The 26,233-nt window shown below is 39.1% G+C and overlaps 1 protein-coding gene and 1 long non-coding RNA gene across 2 annotated transcripts; one reads left to right on the top strand and one right to left on the bottom strand.

The window, feature by feature from the left end:
- On the top strand, positions 1–16,123 carry LOC311144178. Its single transcript, XR_014614487.1, has 2 exons — positions 1–267; positions 15,295–16,123. It is a non-coding gene; the product is annotated as an uncharacterized lncRNA (long non-coding RNA).
- LOC311144177 (nectin-3-like) lies at positions 3,002–26,004 on the bottom strand. Its single transcript, XM_084180184.1, has 11 exons — positions 25,886–26,004; positions 14,140–14,227; positions 13,767–13,838; positions 12,278–12,625; positions 9,216–9,521; positions 7,008–7,110; positions 6,107–6,261; positions 5,421–5,523; positions 5,264–5,306; positions 5,087–5,164; positions 3,002–4,974 (listed from the first exon to the last, which is right to left on the bottom strand). The coding sequence occupies exons 1-10, from the start codon at positions 25,973–25,975 to the stop codon at positions 5,129–5,131; spliced, it is 1,344 nt and encodes a 447-aa protein (XP_084036310.1). The 5' UTR covers positions 25,976–26,004; the 3' UTR covers positions 3,002–4,974; positions 5,087–5,128.
- Between the last annotated feature and the right edge of the window lie 229 nt (positions 26,005–26,233).

The following is a 26,233-nucleotide window of genomic DNA, read 5'->3' on the forward strand; positions in this document are numbered from 1 at the left end:
AGCACTGCAGTGCATAAAATGTGGTGAGTAGTTGACTCAAAGAGAGAAAAAGATAGATAGTTTTGAACAAATTCATTTCTTCAAAAATGAAAGAGGAGTAAGAGAGAGAGAGAGAGAGAGATTGAGGGAGAGAGCTAACTATATATATATTTTCACTTTCACTTACTTCTCTTATGAATGCAGCTAGCTAGTTTAGCCTACTCAAACACCCGGCTCAAACAGCTAGCTGGCTATGACTATCCAACACTGGAACTCTTCCAAGTCAAGGTAAGCTTTTGGTTTGACTAATTTGTTGCCACTGGGCCCCCCGGTATAACTGCTAAACTGCTTACTGACTGTACATACTGTTTTGCATGATTGTAGTGGGTTTACTAACGCGATAGTTCTATTAACGTTTCTTAAACGGAAGCAAACAGAATGAAACGGGCATAAACAACTGGATAGACAGTGACACATGGATCAAAATCTTTCTCTCAACCTGTGTGCATCTATGTTGTAAACTTTGTTGTAAACATAGGCTAGGATGTAGAAACCTCATGATGGGTATAGGGAAATTTTAAGTATCATGTAGTATAATAATAATAATAATAATAATATAATATGCCATTTAGCAGACACTTTTATCCAAAGCGACTTACAGTCATGCATACTTTTTTTTGTGTATCCTAAACCAATCAATGTTACATTTAACTGGGTGAATGGATAATGAATGACAGTCATCCAATATGCTGTAATAGAAACAAGTCCATGCTCATAAAAAAATATATCGTCCTCCCTCATAATAAACGGCACCGACCGCCACTGATTGACTCAGGGGTGTGAATGCTTATGTAAATTAGATAATTATGTATTTCATTTTTCCCAAAAAGTATAAAATGTTTTCATTTGTTATTATAGGTATTGTATGTAGATGCGTGAGGAAAAAATTATTGAAGCCATTTTGAATTCAGGCTGTAACACAACAACATTTGGAATAAGTCAAGGGGTATGAATACTTTCTAAAGGCAATGTATGTCAGATATTCCAGTGAGTTAACATCATTAGAAAAAAATTATTATCCTCTTTTCTACTGTAGGTATGTCATTTAAAATGTGTTTATTCTGTTTTTGCTAGCAATATTCATAAAAACATTTAAAAATATATTTACACGGACCCCTGCGTACCTAGGGTTCCCCCTGCTGTACAGCACCCCCATGTAGTTCATATGGAATCCACAAGAGGTCCCTACCTCACAGGTTAGGATCCACTATTCTAGGACCTAGGGTCCATTTCAGTGGTTTTAAGTAGCTTCCTCTCCCATTCTTCTGCTTTGGTCTAACACAAGACGGATGAATGCAATATGCCTAATGGGAGTGTTCTTTCACCTGTCCTACCTGGCTGTTAAGGTGAGTCCATTGAGGTGGATAATAGTGTGTGCAGGGGTGGATTAATGCAGGGTTTTAACAGGGCTGAAGCCCCTGGGCCCAGGTCATGGGGGGCCCAAGAGGCAGCAAATAAATAAAAATAAATAAAATAGAAAAGTAATATTATATATGTAGTATATATTTAGTATTTTTTTTACCAACGACAGGAGGACTCAGGAGCCCGCTCTCAATGAGTGTTTACAGCCTGCTTCTGCTCTGCTAATCATCAGATGGGGGGAGGAGAGGAGGTAGGGGGCCCAAATGCGTAACTATGGGGCCCTGCCTTGATTGGGTAATTGATTAATAAACAAATTAAAATAAACTGCATAAATAAATGTGACTGGTCAATTGTATGAGTTAGGGGCTGGGCCCAAGCACGTCGGGGGGCCCAACAAATATAAATACATTTTTTGTATTATAATTTTTTTATCCTACCACAGGAGCCCGCTCTCAATGTTCAAAATACACCAAAGAGCATAATTTAGCCACAGAGGATAAATAGTTTCAAAAAATGTAAGGCTACACCTACATAGAGTGTCTTAAAAGGGTGTTAGGCCACCACGAGCTGCCAGAACAGCTTCAATGCGTGGACCTAAACCATGCCAGAAAAATTCACCCTACACCATAACATACCGTTGTTATTGATGGTACCACAGCCGTGTTTTCACATAGCCTGTTCACAGTCTGTGTTATCGGCTCCAACGTTGGCATTCAAATCTCCCATTATCATGATCACGTCGTGTTGTCGGACCTTGGATACTGCTTTTTGTAGCTGCTCCTACCAGTCATCCTTGTCCGCCTCCTCTTGCCTCGTTGGTGGGGGCATAGCATTGCAGGATGGGGAACTTGCAGTACATGGAGTCAAATCTTGCTCAATGATGGGTTCCCATTCCAAGAGTGATTTGGCAGCTGTTCTACTGATAATGAGGGCTACATCACTAGAGTGGGAATCATCCTTTCCTGAATAGAGTATTGTTGAGCCATCGCTTGCCACCTTGCGTACAGAACCAGTCCACTTGCGTTCGCTTACACACAGGATGTCCACGTTGTACATGCCCATCTCTATGATAACTTGAACTGCTTTTGAAGTTTCAAACATGGTGGGGACATTCCATGCTTCAAGACAGACTGTAGTTTTGGTGCCTAGATAACTCCTCATCGAGCTCCTGATTTCCTGGGTAGGTCTTTCATCTGAAGCCGTCATAGTGCCTATAGATTTTCTGGAGTTTCCTTTTGGGTCCCTTGTTGTTGTAGTTTTCAAAGTTGTTGCAGTTTCTTTAACAATGTGTCTTTTTATGGGCTGGGGTTGTTAGCCCCACACCCAACCCCCAACCTGGAGGGCCAGGTGTTGTGTTAAGTCTGGCCTCTCACCTGGAAACTGCCCGGCATGGTTGAACCTGCCTGGGGCCAAAACCCCACCGGTATAGCTTTCAGGATCACTGAAACACGCAAGCTTCCCCACAAACAACAAGGAAAACAGCACTCAGGGAAGAGCTTTTACATGTAATGACCTTTTACTGTGTAATGGTTTGACACAGGCATCTGTAGGTCTTTGTTGGTCAGGTGTGTCATTTCATTAGCCTGGGGCTAAGCAGCAGTAAAATAACAGTAGCGATGCTATATACAAGCGGTACCAGTACAGGGGGTACTAACCTGTGTGGGGGCACAGGTTAGTCAATACAAGGACTTCACAGTGCACTAACCAAAGCAAGGCCTTGAGTAAACGTTGAACATGGCATGACATAACAGTCTCTTTCTAACCTGCATTCTAACTATTAATTTAGTGAAAAGATTAACATTGTAACTAGACCTGCATTGTAACTACTAATGTAGTGAAAATACCTGCATTCTAACTACTAATGTAGTGAAAATACCTGCATTCTAACTACTAATGTAGTGAAAATACCTGCATTCTAACTACTAATGTAGTGAACATACCTGCATTCTAACTACTAATGTAGTGAAAATACCTGCATTGTAACTACTAATTTATTGAAAATACCTGCATTGTAACTACTAATGTAGTTAAAATACCTGCATTCTAACTACCTACAGTAACTACTGGTGGACAAAAAATGCAATGCTACACTAATGCTAGGCTAAAGCAACAAATCGTAGGGTTAATCAGGGATAGGGTTAATGCGTGGATAGGGCTGTGGCAGTCATCAACCGGTCATTGTCAAGCAAATAACTGCCGGTCTCACGGTTATTGACAGTAATTGACCGTGAATTAACATAAACACATTTAGCATCTCCTGGCTTATACACATAGCCTACAAGACACTGATGCAGACCTTTGGAACATCTACATTTTAAAAAGTCAAATAAATCCATGTAATATAGCCTACACCTTCACAATAAATACATTATTTATTTTAGACAGGTCTAAAGAAACCTGATATGTAGAAAATGTAGTCTGTTACAGAAGAAGAGAATAGCATACTCTGAGTTGTCCTTATGTTAGGTCCTGATCTGGCTATGCCATATGGCTGTGGGCTACACTAGTTCATTTAGCAGACAAGATTTGATTAGAATTTCATGGCAATATTTTATAGTATTTTATAGTATGAAGAATAAAATTGAACAAACCTGAATAAAATAGAAAGGATATTTTCTCCAAACAATTTGAGGGAGTGTGCACATGTTGCTATTCTGTGTTGAGCAGTTAACAAAGAAACAGGTCCTCCTATATGCTTAATTTAGAGTTATCTATGTTCATTGTGATACAAACGTTGGGCTATATGTTATGATTTTTAATTCATTCTAAGACTGCATGATGCGACTCTAATGAAGATTTTTTTTAAAGTCGCATGAAAGGCATGAGCTCTGCTTAGTTTTTTGTGCAGGCTGTACACACTTCAACAGTCTCTCATTGACATTTTGACAAGCACTTGATAATGCTTCAAATTTCCCAGCGGCATCCCCTTTGTGTGGCCGTAATGTCCCCTAAAAAAATCCATACCTTTTGCAGCCAGTGGCCTTTGTGCCCTTAGGCTGAATATAATAATTGTAATTCCCTTCTCCCTGCATGCTGCGTGCTCCGAAGCGCCTCTCACTCACATGGCTCTCTCAAATAGCTCAATTCTTATTAGCCAATGCCCGTCACGTAATCGGGTCTTTCTCACAGGCTACAAGTGAAGACAGACACATCGGGGACGCAACTGTGCGCATCCTTATCCAATTCCGAGGCGCATATTGAAGATATTGGAAGAACTGTCCACATGTACTTTTCGTCAGCCAACAAGATGTGTAGGCCTTATGAACAGTAAAAGCACTAGCCTACTGTACATACAGGAGAGTTGTTGTTCCTGCTGAAGAAACAAAGCCCCTCCACCATGACAAGGCAGTCCACGAGAGAAGCTGTGGTGGAGGAGGGGCCGAGCCGAGGTTTCTAATGTCACAGTGAATACTGCTAGGGTCTCTGTTCACTGTCTTCATTAGATGGTTGGAGAATGTGCCTCTTCTTTGCAAATGGTTAGAACAATGGAGAATGTGCAGACTGGAAATCTTCCCACACCCATTGCATGTCTGAGATTCTTCTGGCATCTGCTCTCAGCCTGTACAGTGATTTCTTTAAAATAGAACAATAAATATACCTCATGAATAGACAATAGCTCTAACAAAATATATTTTTTGTAATATTTCAAAATATAAAAAAATTATTCATAATGTGTGTTCCTTACATCATGATACTTCGTCCTTATCCGCCTTCCTGGTTTGGAGTGTTAGAACCCAGACGTCCCAGGTTCATCTTCCTCAACCTTGTCATCAGACATTATAACAGTATTATTACATAGCAAAAAGTGGCTGATGTGATAGGGTAATCACGCAACAATGGTGGACTTTAACTAGTCACATACCTGTGGGGGTGCCTGGAACTGGTGATTGGCCATGATTGAATTCCTTGGATATCGTCCAGAAAAAAATATAATATGAATTTGAGCCAATCATCAAGTGAAAATGAAATGTTTTCATAATGCAAAATGATGTTCATAATATTACAGTAGTTGATATTACCAAGGACACTGTCCGTATTTCCTCCAGTACCATACGAGTGCAGCCGCAGTAACAATCAGACATAGAATGACAATGAGTAGAACCCAACAGGCAGCAGAGGTCTCTATGAGGAGAGAGGGGATACAGTTAATATAGGAAACAGTCTGTATTTACAATTTCATATAATTGTGTTGACCTAACAAGCATCATGGCTCTGATGCAAACACTTTCCTGCAGAAAGCAAAGAGATAATACTAAGTAATAAGACATGTACATATGCAGTAAGAGATAAGTGTGTATCATGACCATCTTAGTTAGTGGTTATACCTTCCTGTAGAAAGAGGAATGAGGACATAAGTCTGATACTAACACATGCAGTGAAAGATAAGTGACCATCTGGCTCAACTTTGTTATCCATGCTACATCACATTTTTCATAACCTCATATATGTGTTTTATGTGTATGCCAGGAATGCCTGTATTGTTGCCAGACAAATTTCCCTACGGGACAATAAAGTATTCAGTAAAGTACTCAATCAAGCAAGCAAGCAATCAACCAATCAATCAATCAATCAATCAATCGCATAACAATTATAAGCAACATATAAAACAGTATAAGCAACCAGTTAAGCAACCAGTATGAATACTGTGTGTGTGTGTGTGTGTGTGTGTGTGTGTGTGTGTGTGTGTCTCTCAGGTGCTTCTCACCAGAGGATGTGTGTACATAGAGGGAGCCAGTTGCTCGTCCGTAGGGGTTGGAGGCCTCACAGACATAGAGACCATTCAGCTCAGAGCTGAGACTGAGGAGGTGCAGTATGTCTCCCTCTGCTCTCACTGAAGACACAGGCCATGGCTGGCCCACTCTGGGGGAGAGAGAGGAGAAGAGGGGCTGAGTGTGTGACTGTGTATGTGTGTGTGTGTGTGTGTGTGTGTGTGTGTGTGTGTGTGTGTGTGTGTGTGTGTGTGTGTGTGTGTGTGTGTGTGTGTGTGTGTGTGTGTGTGTGTGTGTGTGTGTGTGTGTGTGTGTGTGTGTGTGTGTGGACGTGTTTAACTATACCTGTGTTGGTCCCCACAAGGTCAAATGCTATTTCTAGTGGGATTAGGGTTAAGGTTAGAATTAGTGTTAGGGTTAGAATTAGGTTTAGGCTTAGGGTTAGGGTTAGGAGATTGGGTTAGTGTTAGGGTTAGGAGCTTGGGTTAGGTTTAGGGTTAGGGTTAAGGTTCGTTTTTTTGGTTAAGGTTAGGGTTAGGGTAAGGGTACGGGTTAATGTTAGGTTTAGGGTTAGGGTTAGGGGTTAGGGAAGATAGGATCTTGAATGTGACTGAATTGTATGTCCCCACATGGTTAGATGCGCAATACTTTGTGTGTGTGTGTTTGTTCGCGTGTGTGCGCGCGGGCGCGCGCGCGTGTGTGTGTGTGTGTGTGTGTGTGTGTGTGTGTGTGTGTGTGAAAGACAAATGCATGATTTGACTGCCAGCAAAATTCAAAAACTGTCCTTTAGACATGAACATACTGAAGCTTCAAGCTAATTTAGATATCACGTCTTAACAAGTTTAGCTAACATTTAGATTTAAACTGGATTTAACTAGTTTACATATGAGTGAGTACCTGCTCCAGGTGTAGTTGGGTTGTGGGTTGCCATCTGCTACACATAGGAAGACTGTGGCTTTAGAGGCCTCACTAAGGGTGATGTTCACTGACTGAGGTGGATCTATGAGAGAGAGAGAGAGAGAGAGAGAGAGAGAGAGAGAGAGAGAGATAGAGAGAGTCAGCCAGCCAGCCTACAGGTAGGAAGTCAGTGACTTAGCAGTGTGGAGCCAGGACAACATCTCCCTCAACATCAATTAGACCAAGGTGCTGATCGTGGACTATGGGAGAAAGAGGGGAGAGCACGCCTCCATCCACATTGACGGGGCTGTTGTGGAGCGGGTCGAGACCTTTAAGTTATTTGGTGTCCACATCAGTAAGGACTTAACATGGTCCACACTCACCCACACAGCCCTGAAGAGAATGGGTCTTCAGATCCTCAAAGAATTATACAGCTGCACCATCGAAAACATATTTTCTGAGTGCATCACCGCCTGGTATGGCAATTGCATCACCCTTGACCAAAAAGTGCTACAAAGGGTGGAACTAATAGGTGTTAATAAAAGGTGGAACTAATAGGTGTTATTCAAAGGGTTCTCCTATGGGGACAGCCGAAAAAAACATATTTGGTTCTAGGATAGCACGTTATTATCTAAGACTGTATAGACAGACAGGGACTGTTTAGAGGGACTACTAGGCTACTGCCAGTGAAGACAGTGAGAGTCTATACTTACAGTGGATGTCTATGGTCTGTGACAGTGATAGTGGAATTTACATTTACAGTGGATACCGATAGTGTAGGACAGTAGTAGTGGAGTATATACTTACAGTGTCTGTCTATAGTGTAGGACAGTGGTAGTGGAGTATATACTTACAGTGTCTGTCTATAGTGTAGGACAGTGGTAGTTTAGTATATATTTACAGTGTCTGTCTATAGTGTAGGACAGTAGTAGTAGAATATATTTACAGTGTCTGTCTATAGTGTAGGACAGTGGTAGTTTAGTATATATTTACAGTGTCTGTCTATAGTGTAGGACAGTAGTAGTAGAATGTATTTACAGTGTCTGTCTATAGTGTAGGACAGTAGTAGTAGAATATATTTACAGTGTCTGTCTATAGTGTAGGACAGTGGTAGAATAATATATTTACAGTGTCTGTCTATAGTGTAGGACAGTAGTAGTAGAATATATTTACAGTGTCTGTCTATAGTGTAGGACAGTGGTAGTATAATATATTTACAGTGTCTGTCTATAGTGTAGGACAGTAGTAGTAGAATATATTTACAGTGTCTGTCTATAGTGTAGGACAGTAGTAGTATAATATATTTACAGTGTCTGTTTATAGTGTAGGACAGTAGTAGTATAATATATTTACAGTGTCTGTTTATAGTGTAGGACAGTAGTAGTAGAATGTATTTACAGTGTCTGTCTATAGTGTAGGACAGTGGTAGTAGAATATATTTACAGTGTCTGTCTATAGTGTAGGACAGTGGTAGAATAATATATTTACAGTGTCTGTCTATAGTGTAGGACAGTAGTAGTAGAATATATTTACAATGTCTGTCTATAGTGTAGGACAGTAGTATTATAATATATTTACAGTGGATGTCTATTGTGTAGGACAGTAGTATTAGAATATATTTACAGTGTCTGTCTATAGTGTAGGACAGTAGTAGTAGAATATATTTACTGTGTCTGTCTATAGTGTAGGACAGTGGTAGTAGAATATATTTACAGTGTATGTTTATAGTGTAGGACAGTGGTAGTATAATATATTTACAGTGTCTGTCTATAGTGTAGGACAGTAGTAGTAGAATATATTTACAGTGTCTGTCTATAGTGTAGGACAGTAGTAGTAGAATATATTTACAGTGTCTGTTTATAGTGTAGGACAGTGGTAGTAGAATATATTTACAGTGTCTGTCTATAGTGTAGGACAGTAGTAGTAGAATATATTTACAGTGTCTGTCTATAGTGTAGGACAGTAGTAGTAGAATATATTTACAGTGTCTGTCTATAGTGTAGGACAGTAGTAGTAGAATATATTTACAGTGTCTGTCTATAGTGTAGGACAGTAGTAGTAGAATATATTTACAGTGTCTGTCTATTGTGTAGGACAGTAGTAGTAGAATATATTTACAGTGTCTGTCTATAGTGTAGGACAGTAGTAGTAGAATATATTTACAGTGTCTGTCTATAGTGTAGGACAGTAGTAGTAGAAGACACTTACAGTGGATGTTTATGGTGTAGTTGTAGCTCCTTTCTGTTGCCAGGGCAGACTGGTTGACCACACACTGGACCTGCTGCTGATTGGCTGCTCTGGTTGGCACCCCGATTAGGTGGCTGAGTACTGTGGTAGTTCCATTGGCGTGCTGGGTGGAGTTTGTCATTGTCCTCAACAAACTGCCGAATGTACCTGAAATCCACTTCACTTCTGCCTGTGGCTTGGCACCAGCAGCCACACAGGTTGCCAAGACAACCTCATTCTCCCCAATGACAGGAGGAACATCAACTGTCACACTCACTACTGGAGGAACTATGACCAGAAAACAAACAAACAGAGAACAGAAAACATGAACAAGTCACTCATTATTGTGTTTCCCATGTAGCTCAGTTGGTAGAGCATGGCACTTGCAACGCCAGGGTTGTGGGTTTGATTCCCACGGGGGACCAGTATAAAAATGTATGCACTCACTAACTGTAAGTCATTCTGGATAAGTGCGTCTGCTAAATAACTACAATGTAATTATAAATGTGGAACTATATGTGAAAAACAACCAAAACACACACAGCCTGTCATGTGAAACTTATCCAAATGCTCATGTTACATGACCAAAAAACCCTACCATGTTTTCTATCTGGCCAATTGCAATATACATCATTAGTAGCTACACATTTACTGTATTGGAGGTTTGGGCAAATCCGGTTTTAACAGGTTTTAGCTCACCCTGATGATCGGTACCTGCACCTGAGGTATTAGGTTTCACACATCACAAAAGCTGTTTTTCATTTTCAGCAGTTCCATTGAAAAGCCTTCACAGCCCAGTGATTATGCCGTTAAGGGATGCTGTATATATTCCAAATGTGGAACTATACATAAAAAAACAACCAAAACACACACAGCCCGTCATGTGGTCCTCTGTAGCTCAGCTGGTAGAGCACGGCGCTTGTAACGCCAAGATAGTGGGTTCGATCCCCGGGACCACCCATACACAAAAATGTATGTACGCATGACTGTAAGTCGCTTTGGATAAAAGCGTCTGCTAAATGGCATATTATATTATTATTATTATATGTGAAACTTATCCAAATGCTCATGGTACATGACCAACAAACTTGAAATAATCCATGTTCTCTATCTGGCCAATTGCAATATACATTATTAGTAGCTACACATTGACTGTATTGGAGGTTTGAGCAAATCCGGTTTTAACAGGTTTTAGCTCACCCTGATGAGAGGCTCACCACCTAGAACCTAGAACCCTCTATGCAAGGTTCTTCCATAGAATTAGGAATTAGAATATGATCTCTATGGGTTCCTGATAGATTCCCCTGTAAATGGTTCTGCCTAGAACCCTCTATAAATAATAACATATATTTTAAAATGTTTTATTGTCACATACACCAGATAAGTGCAGTGAAATGTGTTGTTTTACAGGGTCAGCCATAGTAGTACAGCACCGCTGGAGCAAATTAGGGTTAAGTGCCTTACTCAGCCAGAGTGAGGATATCCAACAATTGGAACTTTTAATCACCTGCAACCTGCATTTTAGAATGACTGCCAGGTTAGGGAAGATTGATAAATGATCTACCTAAATGATCTCAACTGGAACAACTATCTCAGTACCGGGTGCAATAAGTCCAACTAGTAAAAGATTGAATTAGTTGATTAATTGTATATTCTTTTTTTCGTGTAGCATAAGGTTAATCATACTAATCAATGTGCATACAAAAACACAGATATTGAAACAAACAAATCAACCTGCAATAGAGCATGCTCAGAAATATGATAATAATGGGCGTGGTTTTGAGTGTTTTATTGTACACCAGGGATGGGCAAGTTGTTATACAACTGCAACATTTTCTCTCCACCCCATGGCAAAATGTGTAGAATTGCAGAAAACTGGCTTTAAAACTGCAACATTTTCTCTCCGCCCCCTTGGCAAAATGAGTAGAATTGCAGAAAACAACTCTAAAACTGAATTAGGCTTCTCCAAGCTCTGATGCTGCTGATGGTCATTAGTAGCCTAACAAACTTGCTAACTGCCTGGTACTCAGCATTCTATTGTCCCTCTAATCACTCTGACATCAATGCAAAGGTAATATTAAATCTATTCAAACACTTCATGAGAGCCCATGAGCTCATGTTGCACAACATTTCTATAGGATATGCAATTGTGTGAGAAAACAGAGTGATGACCTCTATTAAAAAGAGGAGGATCCCATCAGATTTCTATAGGCTAGACCTACTATATTTATTTATCAACTTTCCTAATATTAAGCACATTGCTTCGCTTTACAACAGGAGTATAGCCTACCTGGCTGGCATGCAAATGAACCACGGGAAAAGCATCCTCCCTTCGCTGTTTAAGTGCATACATGACATGTGCATGATAATGGTCCACTGTAAATGAAAATTAATTTCACGCATACACTACCGTTCAAAAGTTTGGGGTCACTTAGAAATGTCCTTGTTTTCAAAAGAAAAGCATTTTTTTGGTCCATTAAAATAACATAAAATTGAGCAGAAATACAGTGTAGACATTGTTAATGTTGTAAATGGCTATTGTAGATGGAAACGGCTGATTTTTTATGGAATATCTACATAGACATACAGAGGCCCATTATCAGCAACCATCAGTCCTGTGTTCCAATGGCAAGTTGTGTTTGCTAATCCAAGTTTATCATTTAAAAAGGCTAATTGATCATTAGAAAACCCTTTTGCAATTATGTTAGCAGCTGAAGGGTTTCTATGTAGACCCTTATTGCCTTTCAAAGAATCATAAAATAACTATTTCTTCCAAAAACGGTTCTTAGGATAAGAAAAGGTTATAGGTCGAATTGTATCCCTCTGGAGAAAAAACAACAACCTTTGGAACCCTTTTTTCTACGTGTAGAGAAGATGGATTTTCCTTGGCAAAGCAAAACCTGTGGATGAGGGCTCTGCTCTTGCTTCACTTGAATAATGAACCTTCCAACTTTTTAGCTTTCTAGTATTGATTATCACATGCAGTGTTTCTACACTGTCAAAAGTAAAAACAGTGATGTAAAGAGTGAAGGTCGAGTTCTTACCAAGCACAGTCAGAGGTATCTCTGTATTGTATGCTCCACTGGGGAAAACACTAAAGATACATGTGAAGGTGCCTTCATCCAACAGTCTGACAGATGTTATTCGAATAGATCCAAGGTTTTCTGATGGGTTCCCAATAAACTGGACTCTACCTTTCAATCCATTCGGTGCAATAAACGTAGTATCCCCATTGGGATAAATCAGCATAAAATAATAGTTCTGTTTTTCTTTCAGAGTACTTTTCTGCCATGTTATCTGTTCGAGGTCCTCGGTTGTCTCTATCAGTCTGCAGGATAAGTCCACACCCTCCCCCTGTACCACAGTCCTACATCCTCCAATCACCCGTATACCTGAAGAGAAAACACAAGCCAAAAAAACAGTGCCAATTGCTCATTATTTGACCCTATACCCATTTGTGCAGCCATAGTCAGAGGAGATCGCTAAAGCACATACTGATCTGGGTCCACTCTAGTCTGAAACTACTTAATGAATATGTTTTTAGAATAATAAGCCAACAGCCTTGAATCTATCCCTATACTTATTCAAGAGTAAGATATTCAATACATTCCCAGATACTTGGGCATGCTCAGCATGTCTCAAAACATACTGAGTTAAAAACATAGTAAACATACTGAGTTAAAAACATAGTAAACATACTGAGTTAAAAACATAGTAAACATACTGAGTTAAAAACATACTGAGTTAAAAACATAGTAAACATACTGAGTTAAAAACATAGTAAACATACTGAGTTAAAAACATAGTAAACATACTGAGTTAAACACATAGTAAACGTACTGAGTTAAACACATAGTAAACATACTGAGTAAAACACATAGTAAAGATACTGAGTTAAAAACATAGTAAACATACTGAGTTAAAAACATAGTAAACATAATGAGTTAAAAACATAGTAAACATACTGAGTTAAAAACATAGTAAACATACTGAGTAAAACACATAGTAAACATACTGAGTTAAAAACATAGTAAACATACTGAGTTAAAAACATAGTAAACATACTGAGTTAAAAACATAGTAAACATACTGAGTTAAAAACATAGTAAACATACTGAGTTAAAAAGATAGTAAACATACTGAGTTAAAAACATAGTAAACATACTGAGTTAAAAACATAGTAAACATACTGAGTTAAAAACATAGTAAACATACTGAGTTAAACACATAGTAAACATACTGAGTTAAAAACATAGTAAACATACTGAGTTAAAAACATAGTAAACATACTTAGTTAAAAACATAGTAAACATACTGAGTTAAACACATAGTAAACATACTGAGTTAAAAACATAGTAAACATACTGAGCTGATGTGTGTGCCTTATTGTACCCTAAAAGGACAAGGACTACAATTTAATGGTGGGATTGTGTGTTTGGTGGGTGTTATTTTCTGCCTAGTGTTAATAAGAAAAAAGTGAATAAAACATGAGCGCAATAATATGACATTTGATGACATCAATTGAAAACCTACTTTCTGTATCCCTCTGGATGATGAGTAGAACACACAGCACAGCTTCTGTAACATGCTTTGCTCTTCTCATTGCTAGGGTCATAGGGGAAATGTAATTATGGAATTGTATTACATTTTGAGATTGCCGTTTGTAATAATGAGGTCCTATTCTTTGTTTATGCAAAACAGTTATGTAGGCTATCTCAAATGTTAAATAATGTTGAATGCAATGCAATTTATTAGAGCAATGGTCAGCAATCATCACTCTTTGATGGAGTAATGCACATCTTGCAAAGTAGCCTACACCTTATTACAAAAATAAACAAACAGTCCTACATTGGTCAGTAATAATGGAATAAAACAGATGAATCTGTAAATTTAATAGGCCACTAACCTTTGATGAATGTTAGTTCCTCTGCTGAAGTAGCGTAGAGACATTTGTTTTTTGCTGTTTGTGCTGACAGACAAACGTCCTGCTGCTCCTGTAGGGAAACCGTTTTTCAGTAAGCCACAGCAGCTATTGCACAATTGGGTGGATTATGGACGAGACTGTCTAATCTCCACCCCACTCACAGACTCCTGAAGTTTCATAGACTGTGTGCTACCTCTTTGAAAGCCCATATCACCATTTACTGGTTCTGAAACATACCCATAGGCCTTATTACAAACAAATGATGGGACAAAATAATTTATTTTCTTTAAGAAAAACAAAGTTAAATACAACAACTGGCCAGATTCTGTATGACTTGGGACCCCTCTCTCTGATGATACACTATATATACAAATGTATGTGGACACACCTTCAAATTAATGTATTCGGCTGTTTCAACCACACCCATTGCTGACAGGTGTATAAAATCGAGCACACAGCCATGCAATCTCCATAGACAAACATAGAGATAGATAGTAAACATACTGAGTTAAACACATAGTAAACATACTGAGTTAAAAACATAGTAAACATACTGAGTTAAACACATAGTAAACATACTGAGTTAAAAACATAGTAAACATACAGAGTTAAAAACATAGTAAACATACTGAGTTAAAAACATAGTAATCATACTGATTTAAAAACATAGTAAACATACTGAGTTAAAAACATAGTAAACATACTGAGTTAAAAACATAGTAAACATACTGAGTTAAAAACATAGTAAACATACTGATTTAAAAACATAGTAAACATACAGAGTTAAAAACATAGTAAACATACTGAGTTAAAAACATAGTAAACATACTGAGTTAAAAACATAGTAAACATACTGAGTTAAAAACATAGTAAACATACTGAGTTAAAAACATAGCACTGAAACATGCAAGCTTCCCCACAAACAACAAGGAAAACAGCACTCAGGGAAGAGCTTTTACATGTAATGACCTTTTACTGTGTAATGGTTTGACACAGGCATCTGTAGGTCTTTGTTGGTCAGGTGTGTCATTTCATTAGCCTGGGGGCAACTAAAACAATGTTGACCTAAAGGAATTCCCCAGTATAAATTTATGTTCCATCTCCATATAATGACATTAACTTTTGTCGTTTTATTAGGTGCAGCAGGAATGCAATGAGGAGGTGATTTATGAAAACTGTCTAGCAACGGATGCTGAACAACACTGTCAACATGGACACACAACACTGAGAGAAAAGGAGGCAGAGTAAACAGGAGGAGAACAGAGAGGGCGACTGAGGGGTGGAGGTGTGGGTGAGAGAATGCACAGCACTTCTATTTCAGGCATTGACCACCTGATAACAACAGCGCTGAGGTGATGGAAATATATGGACGTCATTTGTACCAGAGCATGAGCAACAGATACACCTCTGGACTATATAGGCAGAAGGTGGTGCTCAGGGTTAAGGGCTGGCGAGCCTGCTGTGGGCTAGGATTTGCAGAGAAGATGGAAAGCTAAAGCATGTTTACAGAAAAACAACAAGCCCATGGGATGTTATCCATGGATCAAATGCAATATATCTCAGAAATTCACACGTTGTTTCTAGATAGCAGCGGCGTCCCTGCTTTATTTTTCGATTCAGAAGAACATTAAAATAATGTATCCACCCAGTTGATATGTGTCCAGGCCCTGAAATGGATATAAAGCAATAAGAAGGCTTGGTTGTTGGGTGTATGGAACTAGATCTACATAGTAACAGCAACAGCAACAACAAAAATGTCCTCATGAAAATCATGTCTACAATGAATAACAGCATTAGTGAAGGAGAACTACAGTAATGTGTACATATATAGAGAAACATGCATACTGCAGAATGACAACTCAAGGCCAGTGGTCACACCATGATGGGAGAAAGAAGAAGAGGTAGAGACGCCTGGGAAAGAGTTAGTGCATGTGTCAAACTGTTAAATAAACGCTGTTTGTGAATACACGTGCAAATATAATTTTTTTACATTTCCTGCACTTGGTAAATAGATCACCATTCAATAAAACATAAACTGTTACCATTATTTACAGTATTCACAGCAGTACAACTGCTCTTGCCTTCTCTCTCCTTTGTGTACTAAGAAAGTAGTGAGCAGAGGGACACAGCTGAACGCTTCACAGCCATAAAGCCATGTGAATGAGTTAGAGGCATTCACATGCTCTACTGATCTCTGCCGTTTCCATAGGGATGACGTCACGGGACTTTCCATCACAGCCACTAGTCCATATTAGATTACATGGGTTCAGTTCTCAGAGTAACAGCATAATAATCAAGTTAGGAACCTGGCCAGAGGCTTAGCTACTAGAATTCAGTTAGGAATCTGGTGTAGAGGGCAGAGGCTTGTAAACAGTGACTTCTTTGAGAGAAATAAGACAGCTTAAACGTCTGTTATCTGCACTCTTTTTAGTTTGTAGGGGGAAGTTTGGTGTTTGGTTTTATTTAGCTCACTCATCTCTCATTTCCCTTTTCTGGCCTCAATAGGACTTCCTTGTTAAACAAAAGTCAGAATGTGTGAATAAAACCAACACAAAGAAATGTACAAACTAGTACTGTAGACACACACCAACCACTACCACTCCTCAACCCACACACGTCTCTTCTTGTTGATAAAAAGGCAGGTGTTAATACTAGGTTCATTTTTATGAATGTTTTAACTTGATAAGATTTAACATATTTTGGAAGATGGTGTTGGGAGGAAGTTGAGGCTAAAACAGTTGATGGTTCTGGAGGGAATGAATCTGCCTCGAACCCCCATGTGGTCTATAAGAGCCACTCCCATATCATCTATCAAGCAGACAGAGCACAGCCACAAAGACCCCACAGGAAACAGCTTGTCCCTGTGTTTCTAGTTCCAAGGCTGAAATCAAAACAGATCTAATTTTATTTGTCACAGGCACCAAATACAACCGGTTTAGACCTTACAGTGAAATCCTTACTTACAATACCGTAACCAACAATGCAGTTTTAAGAAAAATAAGTGTTAAGTAAAAAATTGAAAAAATAAAAATAAAAATTAAGAGCAGCAGTAAAATAACAGTAGCGAGGCTATATACAGGGGGTACCGGTACAGAGTCAATGTGCGGGGGCACAGGTTAGTCAATACAAGGACTTTACAGTGCACTAACCAAAGCAAGGCCTTGAGTGAACGTTGAACAAGGCATGACATAACAGTCTCTTTCTAACCTGCACTCTAACTATTAACTTAGTGAAAATATCTACATTGTAACTAAACCTGCTTTGTAACTACTAATGTAGTGAAAATACCTGCATTCTAACTACTAAAAACCTACAGTACCTACTGGTGGACAAAAATGAAATGCTACACTAATGCTAGGCTAAAGCAACAAATCGTAGGGTTAATCAGGGATAGGGTTAATGCGTGGATAGGGCTGTGGCAGTAATCAGCCGGTGATGTCAAGCAAATAACTGCCGGTCTAACGGTTATTGACAGTAATTGACCGTTAATTAACAAACACATTTAGCATCTCCTGGCGTCCACACATAGCCTACAAGCCACTGATGCAGACCTTTGGAACATCTGCATTTTTAAAAAGTCAAATAAATCCATGCTATATAGCCTAAACCTTCACAATAAATACAATATTTATTTTAGACAGGTCTAAAGAAACATGATATGAAGAAAATGTTGTCTATTACAGAAGAACAGAATAGCATACTCTGAGTTGTCCTTATGTTAGGTCCTGATCTGGCTATACCATACGGCTATGGGCTACACTAGTTCATTTAGCAGACAATATTTGCTTAGAATTTCATGGCATTATTTTATAGTATTTTATAATATGAAGAATACAATTGAACAAACCTGAATCAAATATAAATTATATTTTCTCCAAACGATTTGAGGGAGTGCGCACATGCAGCTATTCTGTGTTGAGTGGTTAACAAAGAAACAGGTACTCCTATATGCTTAATTTAGAGTTATTTATGTAAATTTCGTTGTAATACAAACGTTGGGCTATATGTTACGATTTTTAATACATTCTAAGACTGCCTGATGCGACTCTATAAGTGAAGCAATGCACACACGGCAGAAGGCTATAAGCTCGAATGTTCCATTAGCGGGAAAACACCATTATCAAAAGTTACCGCAAATGCGGTTATGCATGTATTGCTTTTATTTTATTATATGGTGAAAATCATCTTCCCCAAACTAGAAACTCACGCGCTGCGTATGTACAGTTGAAGTCGGAAGTTTACATACACTTAGGTTGGAGTCATTAAAACTCGTTTTTCAACCACTCTACAAATTTCTTGTTAACAAACTATAGTTTTTGCAAGTCAGTTAGGACACAAGTAATTTTTCCAACAATTGTTTACAGACAGATTATTTCACTTATAATTCACTGTATCGCAACTGCAGTGGGTCAGATGTTTACATACACTAAGTTGACTGTGCCTTTAAACAGCTTGGAAAATTCCAGAAAATGATGTCATGGCTTTAGAAGCTTCTGATAGGCTAATTGACATAATTTGAGTCAATTGAAGGTGTACCTGTGGATGTATTTCAAGGCCTACCTTCAAACTCAGTGCCTCATTGCTTGACATCATGGGAAAATCTAAAGAAATCAGCCAAGACCTCAGAAAATAAATTGTAGACCTCCACAAGTCTGGTTCATCCTTGGGAGCAATTTCCAAACACCTGAAGGTACCACGTTCATCTGTACAAACAATAGTACGCAAGTATAAACACCATGGGACCACGCAGCCGTCATACCGCTCAGGAAGGGACGTGTTCTGTCTACTAGAGATGAACGTACTTTGGTGCGAAAAGTGCAAATCAATCCCAGAACAACATTAAAGGACCTTGTGAAGATGCTGGAGGAAACCGGTATAAAAGTATCTATATCCACAGTAAAACGAATCCTATATCGACATAACCTGAAAGGCCGGTCAGCAAGGAAGAAGCCACTGCTCCAAAACCACCATAAAAAAGCCAGACTACGGTTTGCAACTGCACATGGAGACAAAGATCGTACTTTTTGGGGAAATGTCCTCTGGTCTGATGAAACAGAAATAGAACTGTTTAGCCATAATGACCATCGTTATGTTTGGAGGAAAAAGGGGAATGCTTGCAAGCCGAAGAACACCATCCCAACCCTGAAGCACGAGGGTGGCAGCATCATGCTGTGGGGGTGCTTTGCTGCAGGAGGGACTGGTGCACTTCACAAAATAGATGGCATCGTGAGGAAGGAAGATTATGTGGATATATTGAAGCAACATCTCAAGACATCAGTCAGGAAGTTAAAGCTTGGTCGCAAATGGGTCTTCCAAATGGACAATGACCCCAAGCATAATTCCAAAGTTGTTGCAAAATGGCTTAAGGACAACAAAGTAAAGGTATTGGAGTGGCCATCACAAAGCCCTGTCCTCAATCCTATAGAAAATGTGTGGGCAGAACTGAAAAAGCGTGTGCGAGCAAGGAGGCCTACAAACCTGACTCAGGTACACCAGCTCTGTCAGGAGGAATGGGCCAAAATTCACCCAACTTATTGTGGGAAGCTTGTGGAAGGCTACCCGAAACGTTTGACCCAAGTTAAACAATTTAAAGGCAATGTTACCAAATACTAATTGAATGTATGTAAACTTCTGACCCACTGGGAATGTGATGAAAGAAATAAAAGCTGAAATAAATCATTCTCTCTACTATTATTCTGACATTTCACATTCTTAAAATAAAGTGGTGATCCTAACTGACATAAGACAGGGAATTTTTACTAGGATTAAATGTCAGGAATTGTGAAAAACTGTTTGTAAGTCGCTCTGGATAAGAGCGTCTGCTAAATGACGTAAATGTAAATATATAATAGGTCACTATAACAGACTCAAACTTCTGCATGATTATTAATAGTTTACAGTATGATCAAAAGCACTGAAACTAAAGTGTTGTTAAAAAATATATTCTCTGGAAGGAAACAACTGCTAACCGTCTAACAGACGTTCTCTGATGCAAGTTTGTTGATTGCAACAAAACTGGGGTTTTCCCTAACTTCCTTCCCCTCCCCTAGAGTGGTCTAACAGCTACTGTTCACTACAGCACCTGGTCACTACAGATATTGAATTATTTTTCATTTCATTGAAGAACGAAAAATGCATGCCCCACTCAGTATAGTATATGTTTAATAAGCATCCAACCAATCAGTATGTGTGAATAAAACCAACACAAAGAAATGTACGGACTAGTACCGTACACACACACACCAACCACTACCACCCCTAAACCCATACACCTGTCTCTTCTTGTTGATAAAAAGGCAGGTGTGCATACTAGGTTAATCTTTAGGAATGTTTTAACTTGATAAGATTTAATATATTTTGGAAGATGGTGTTGGGAGGAAGTTGAGGCTAAAACAGTTGATGGTTCTGGAGGGAATGAATCTGCCTCGAACCCCCATGTGGTCTATAAGAGCCACTCCCATATCATCTATCAAGCAGACAGAGCACAGCCACAAAGACCCCACAGGAAACAGCTTGTCCCTGTGTTTCTAGTTCCAAGGCTGAAATCAAAACAGATCTAATTTTATTTGTCACAGGCGCCAAATACAACAGGTGTAGACCTTACAGTGAAATGCTTACTTACAATACCGTAACCAACAATGCAGTTTTAAGAAAAATAAGTGTTAAGTAAAAAATTGAAAAAATAAAAATAAAAATTAAGACCAGCAGTAAAATAACAGTAGCGAGGCTATATACAGGGGGTACCGGTACAGAGTCAATGTGCGGGGGCACAGGTTAGTCAATACAAGGACTTTACAGTGCACTAACCAAAGCAAGGCCTTGAGTGAACGTTGAACAAGGCATGACATAACAGTCTCTTTCTAACCTGCACTCTAACTATTAACTTAGTGAAAATATCTACATTGTAACTAAACCTGCTTTGTAACTACTAATGTAGTGAAAATACCTGCATTCTAACTACTAAAAACCTACAGTACCTACTGGTGGACAAAAATGAAATGCTACACTAATGCTAGGCTAAAACAACAAATATCATACGGTTAATCAGGGATAGGGTTAATGCGTGGATAGGGCTGTGGCAGTAATCAGCCGGTGATGTCAAGCAAATAACTGCCGGTCTAACGGTTATTGACAGTAATTGACCGTTAATTAACAAACACATTTAGCATCTCCTGGCGTCCACACATAGCCTACAAGCCACTGATGCAGACCTTTGGAACATCTGCATTTTTAAAAAGTCAAATAAATCCATGCTATATAGCCTAAACCTTCACAATAAATACAATATTTATTTTAGACAGGTCTAAAGAAACATGATATGAAGAAAATGTTGTCTATTACAGAAGAACAGAATAGCATACTCTGAGTTGTCCTTATGTTAGGTCCTGATCTGGCTATACCATACGGCTATGGGCTACACTAGTTCATTTAGCAGACAATATTTGCTTAGAATTTCATGGCATTATTTTATAGTATTTTATAATATGAAGAATACAATTGAACAAACCTGAATCAAATATAAATTATATTTTCTCCAAACGATTTGAGGGAGTGCGCACATGCAGCTATTCTGTGTTGAGTGGTTAACAAAGAAACAGGTACTCCTATATGCTTAATTTAGAGTTATTTATGTAAATTTCGTTGTAATACAAACGTTGGGCTATATGTTACGATTTTTAATACATTCTAAGACTGCCTGATGCGACTCTATAAGTGAAGCAATGCACACACCGCAGAAGGCTATAAGCTCGAATGTTCCATTAGCGGGAAAACACCATTATCAAAAGTTACCGCAAATGCGGTTATGCATGTATTGCTTTTATTTTATTATATGGTGAAAATCATCTTCCCCAAACTAGAAACTCACGCGCTGCGTATGTACAGTTGAAGTCGGAAGTTTACATACACTTAGGTTGGAGTCATTAAAACTCGTTTTTCAACCACTCTACAAATTTCTTGTTAACAAACTATAGTTTTTGCAAGTCAGTTAGGACACAAGTAATTTTTCCAACAATTGTTTACAGACAGATTATTTCACTTATAATTCACTGTATCGCAACTCCAGTGGGTCAGATGTTTACATACACTAAGTTGACTGTGCCTTTAAACAGCTTGGAAAATTCCAGAAAATGATGTCATGGCTTTAGAAGCTTCTGATAGGCTAATTGACATAATTTGAGTCAATTGAAGGTGTACCTGTGGATGTATTTCAAGGCCTACCTTCAAACTCAGTGCCTCATTGCTTGACATCATGGGAAAATCTAAAGAAATCAGCCAAGACCTCAGAAAATAAATTGTAGACCTCCACAAGTCTGGTTCATCCTTGGGAGCAATTTCCAAACACCTGAAGGTACCACGTTCATCTGTACAAACAATAGTACGCAAGTATAAACACCATGGGACCACGCAGCCGTCATACCGCTCAGGAAGGGACGTGTTCTGTCTACTAGAGATGAACGTACTTTGGTGCGAAAAGTGCAAAACAATCCCAGAACAACAGCAAAGGACCTTGTGAAGATGCTGGAGGAAACCGGTACAAAAGTATCTATATCCACAGTAAAACGAATCCTATATCGACATAACCTGAAAGGCCGGTCAGCAAGGAAGAAGCCACTGCTCCAAAACCACCATAAAAAAGCCAGACTACGGTTTGCAACTGCACATGGAGACAAAGATCGTACTTTTTGGGGAAATGTCCTCTGGTCTGATGAAACAGAAATAGAACTGTTTAGCCATAATGATCATCGTTATGTTTGGAGGAAAAAGGGGAATGCTTGCAAACCGAAGAACACCATCCCAACCCTGAAGCACGAGGGTGGCAGCATCATGCTGTGGGGGTGCTTTGCTGCAGGAGGGACTGGTGCACTTCACAAAATAGATGGCATCGTGAAGAAGGAAGATTATGTGGATATATTGAAGCAACATCTCAAGACATCAGTCAGGAAGTTAAAGCTTGGTCGCAAATGGGTCTTCCAAATGGACAATGACCCCAAGCATAATTCCAAAGTTGTTGCAAAATGGCTTAAGGACAACAAAGTAAAGTTATTGGAGTGGCCATCACAAAGCCCTGTCCTCAATCCTATAGAAAATGTGTGGGCAGAACTGAAAAAGCGTGTGCGAGCAAGGAGGCCTACAAACCTGACTCAGGTACACCAGCTCTGTCAGGAGGAATGGGCCAAAATTCACCCAACTTATTGTGGGAAGCTTGTGGAAGGCTACCCGAAACGTTTGACCCAAGTTAAACAATTTAAAGGCAATGCTACCAAATACTAATTGAATGTATGTAAACTTCTGACCCACTGGGAATGTGATGAAAGAAATAAAAGCTGAAATAAATCATTCTCTCTACTATTATTCTGACATTTCACATTCTTAAAATAAAGTGGTGATCCTAACTGATATAAGACAGGGAATTTTTACTAGGATTAAATGTCAGGAATTGTGAAAAACTGAGTTTAAATGTATTTGGCTAAGGTGTATTTAAACTTCCGACTTTCACTGTACATACATACATACATACATACATACATACATACATACATACATACATACATACATACATACATACATACATACATACAGTGGGGGAAAAAAGTATTTAGTCAGCCACCAATTGTGCAAGTTCTCCCACTTAAAAAGATGAGAGAGGCCTGTAATTTTCATCATAGGTGCATGTCAACTATGACAGACAAAATGAGGAAAAAAAATCCAGAAATTCACATTGTAGGATTCTTTATGAATTTATTTGCAAATTATGGTGGAAAATAAGTATTTGGTCAATAACAAAAGTTTCTCAATACTTTGTTATATACCCTTTGTTGGCAATGACACAGGTCAAACGTTTTCTGTAAGTCTTCACAAGGTTTTCACACACTGTTGCTGGTATTTTGGCCCATTCCTCCATGCAGATATCCTCTAGAGCAGTGATGTTTTGGGGCTGTCGCTGGGCAACACGGACTTTCAACTCCTTCCAAAGATTTTCTATGGGGTTGAGATCTGGAGACTGGCTAGGCCACTCCAGGATCTTGAAATGCTTCTTACGAAGCCACTCCTTCGTTGCCCGGGCGGTGTGTTTGAGATCATTGTCATGCTGAAAGACCCAGCCACGTTTAATCTTCAATGCCCTTGCTGATGGAAGGAGGTTTTCACTCAAAATCTCACGATACATGGCCCCATTCATTCTTTCCTTTACACGGATCAGTCGTCCTGGTCCCTTTGCAGAAAAACAGCCCCAAAGCATGATGTTTCCACCCCCATGCTTCACAGTAGGTATGGTGTTCTTTGGATGCAACTCAGCATTCTTTGTCCTCCAAACACGACGAGTTGAGTTTTTACCAAAAAGTTCTATTTTGGTTTCATCTGACCATATGACATTCTCCAAATCCTCTTCTGGATCATCCAAATGCACTCTAGCAAACTTCAGACGGGCCTGGACATGTACTGGCTTAAGCAGGGGGACACGTCTGGCACTGCAGGATTTGAGTCCCTGGCGGCGTAGTGTGTTACTGATGGTAGGCTTTGTTACTTTGGTCCCAGCTCTCTGCAGGTCATTCACTAGGTCCCCCCGTGTGGTTCTGGGATTTTTGCTCACCGTTCTTGTGATCATTTTGACCCCACGGGGTGAGATCTTGCTTGGAGCCCCAGATCGAGGGAGATTATCAGTGGTCTTGTTTGTCTTCCATTTCCTAATAATTGCTCCCACAGTTGATTTCTTCAAACCAAGCTGCTTACCTATTGCAGATTCAGTCTTCCCAGCCTGGTGCAGGTCTAGAATTTAGTTTCTGGTGTCCTTTGACAGCTCTTTGGTCTTGGCCATAGTGGAGTTTGGAGTGTGACTGTTTGAGGTTGTGGACAGGTGTCTTTTATACTGATAACAAGTTCAAACAGGTGCCATTAATACAGGTAACGAGTGGAGGACAGAGGAGCCTCTTCAAAAAGAAGTTACAGGTCTGTGAGAGCCAGAAATCTTGCTTGTTTGTAGGTGACCAAATATTTATTTTCCACCATAATTTGCAAATATATTCATAAAAAATCCTACAATGTGATTTTCTGGAGAAAAAAATTCTCAATTTGTCTGTCATAGTTGACATGTACCTATGATGAAAATTACAGGCCTCTCTCATCTTTTTATGTGGGAGAACTTGCACAATTGGTGGCTGACTAAATACTTTTTTTCCCCACTGTACGTACGTACATACATACATACATACATACATACATACATACATACATACATACATACATACATACATACATACATACATACATACATACATACATACATACATACATACATACATACATACATACATACATACATACATACATACATACATACATACATACATACATAGATACATACAGGAGAGTTGTTGTTCCCTCTGAAGCAACAAAGCCCCTCCACCATGACAAGGCGGAGTCCACGAGAGAAGCTGAGAACAAAAAACTGAAACGAGGACCAGCACTGGGTGAAGCTGTGGTGGAGTCAAGGTTTCCAATGTCATAGAATATATTGTTCATTAGATGGTTGTAGAATGTACCTGTTCTTTGCAGATGGTTAGAACATAGGAGAATGTGCAGACCCATTTGGAGATTCTTCTGGCATGCGCTTAAAGCCTGTCCGGTGATTTCTTCGAGCTAACACAATAAATAGACCTCATGAATAGACAATAGAACAAACATGAAAAACATTCGGAATAATAAAATAAGAGGGTATATTGTTCCCTACATCATGATACTTCTTCTTCCTCATCAGGCTCATTCCTGGTTTGGACGGTTGCAGCCAATGAGTCACCTTCACCTTCCTCAACCTTGTCATGTCTCCTCCTCAGGGAAGATACTGATTCAGTCTGTAATCAAACAGACATTATAACAATACTATTACATAGTAACCAGTGGATAATGAGAAACCTACTTCGTAAGATTAGTCACAAAACAATGGAGGACAGTGACATACATATGTAGCATGTTAATTTGATCAGCCTGTTGCAAGAGAACTTCCCTGTAATGCAGGACATTTAAAACATGTAGTGTATTTGAGGTTAAAAAAGGCTTCTGAAGTTTGTAATTTCCACTT

This window comes from Coregonus lavaretus, assembly GCF_964263955.1.
Source record: "Coregonus lavaretus genome assembly, chromosome: 16".
Classification (NCBI taxonomy): Eukaryota; Metazoa; Chordata; class Actinopteri; order Salmoniformes; family Salmonidae; genus Coregonus; species Coregonus lavaretus.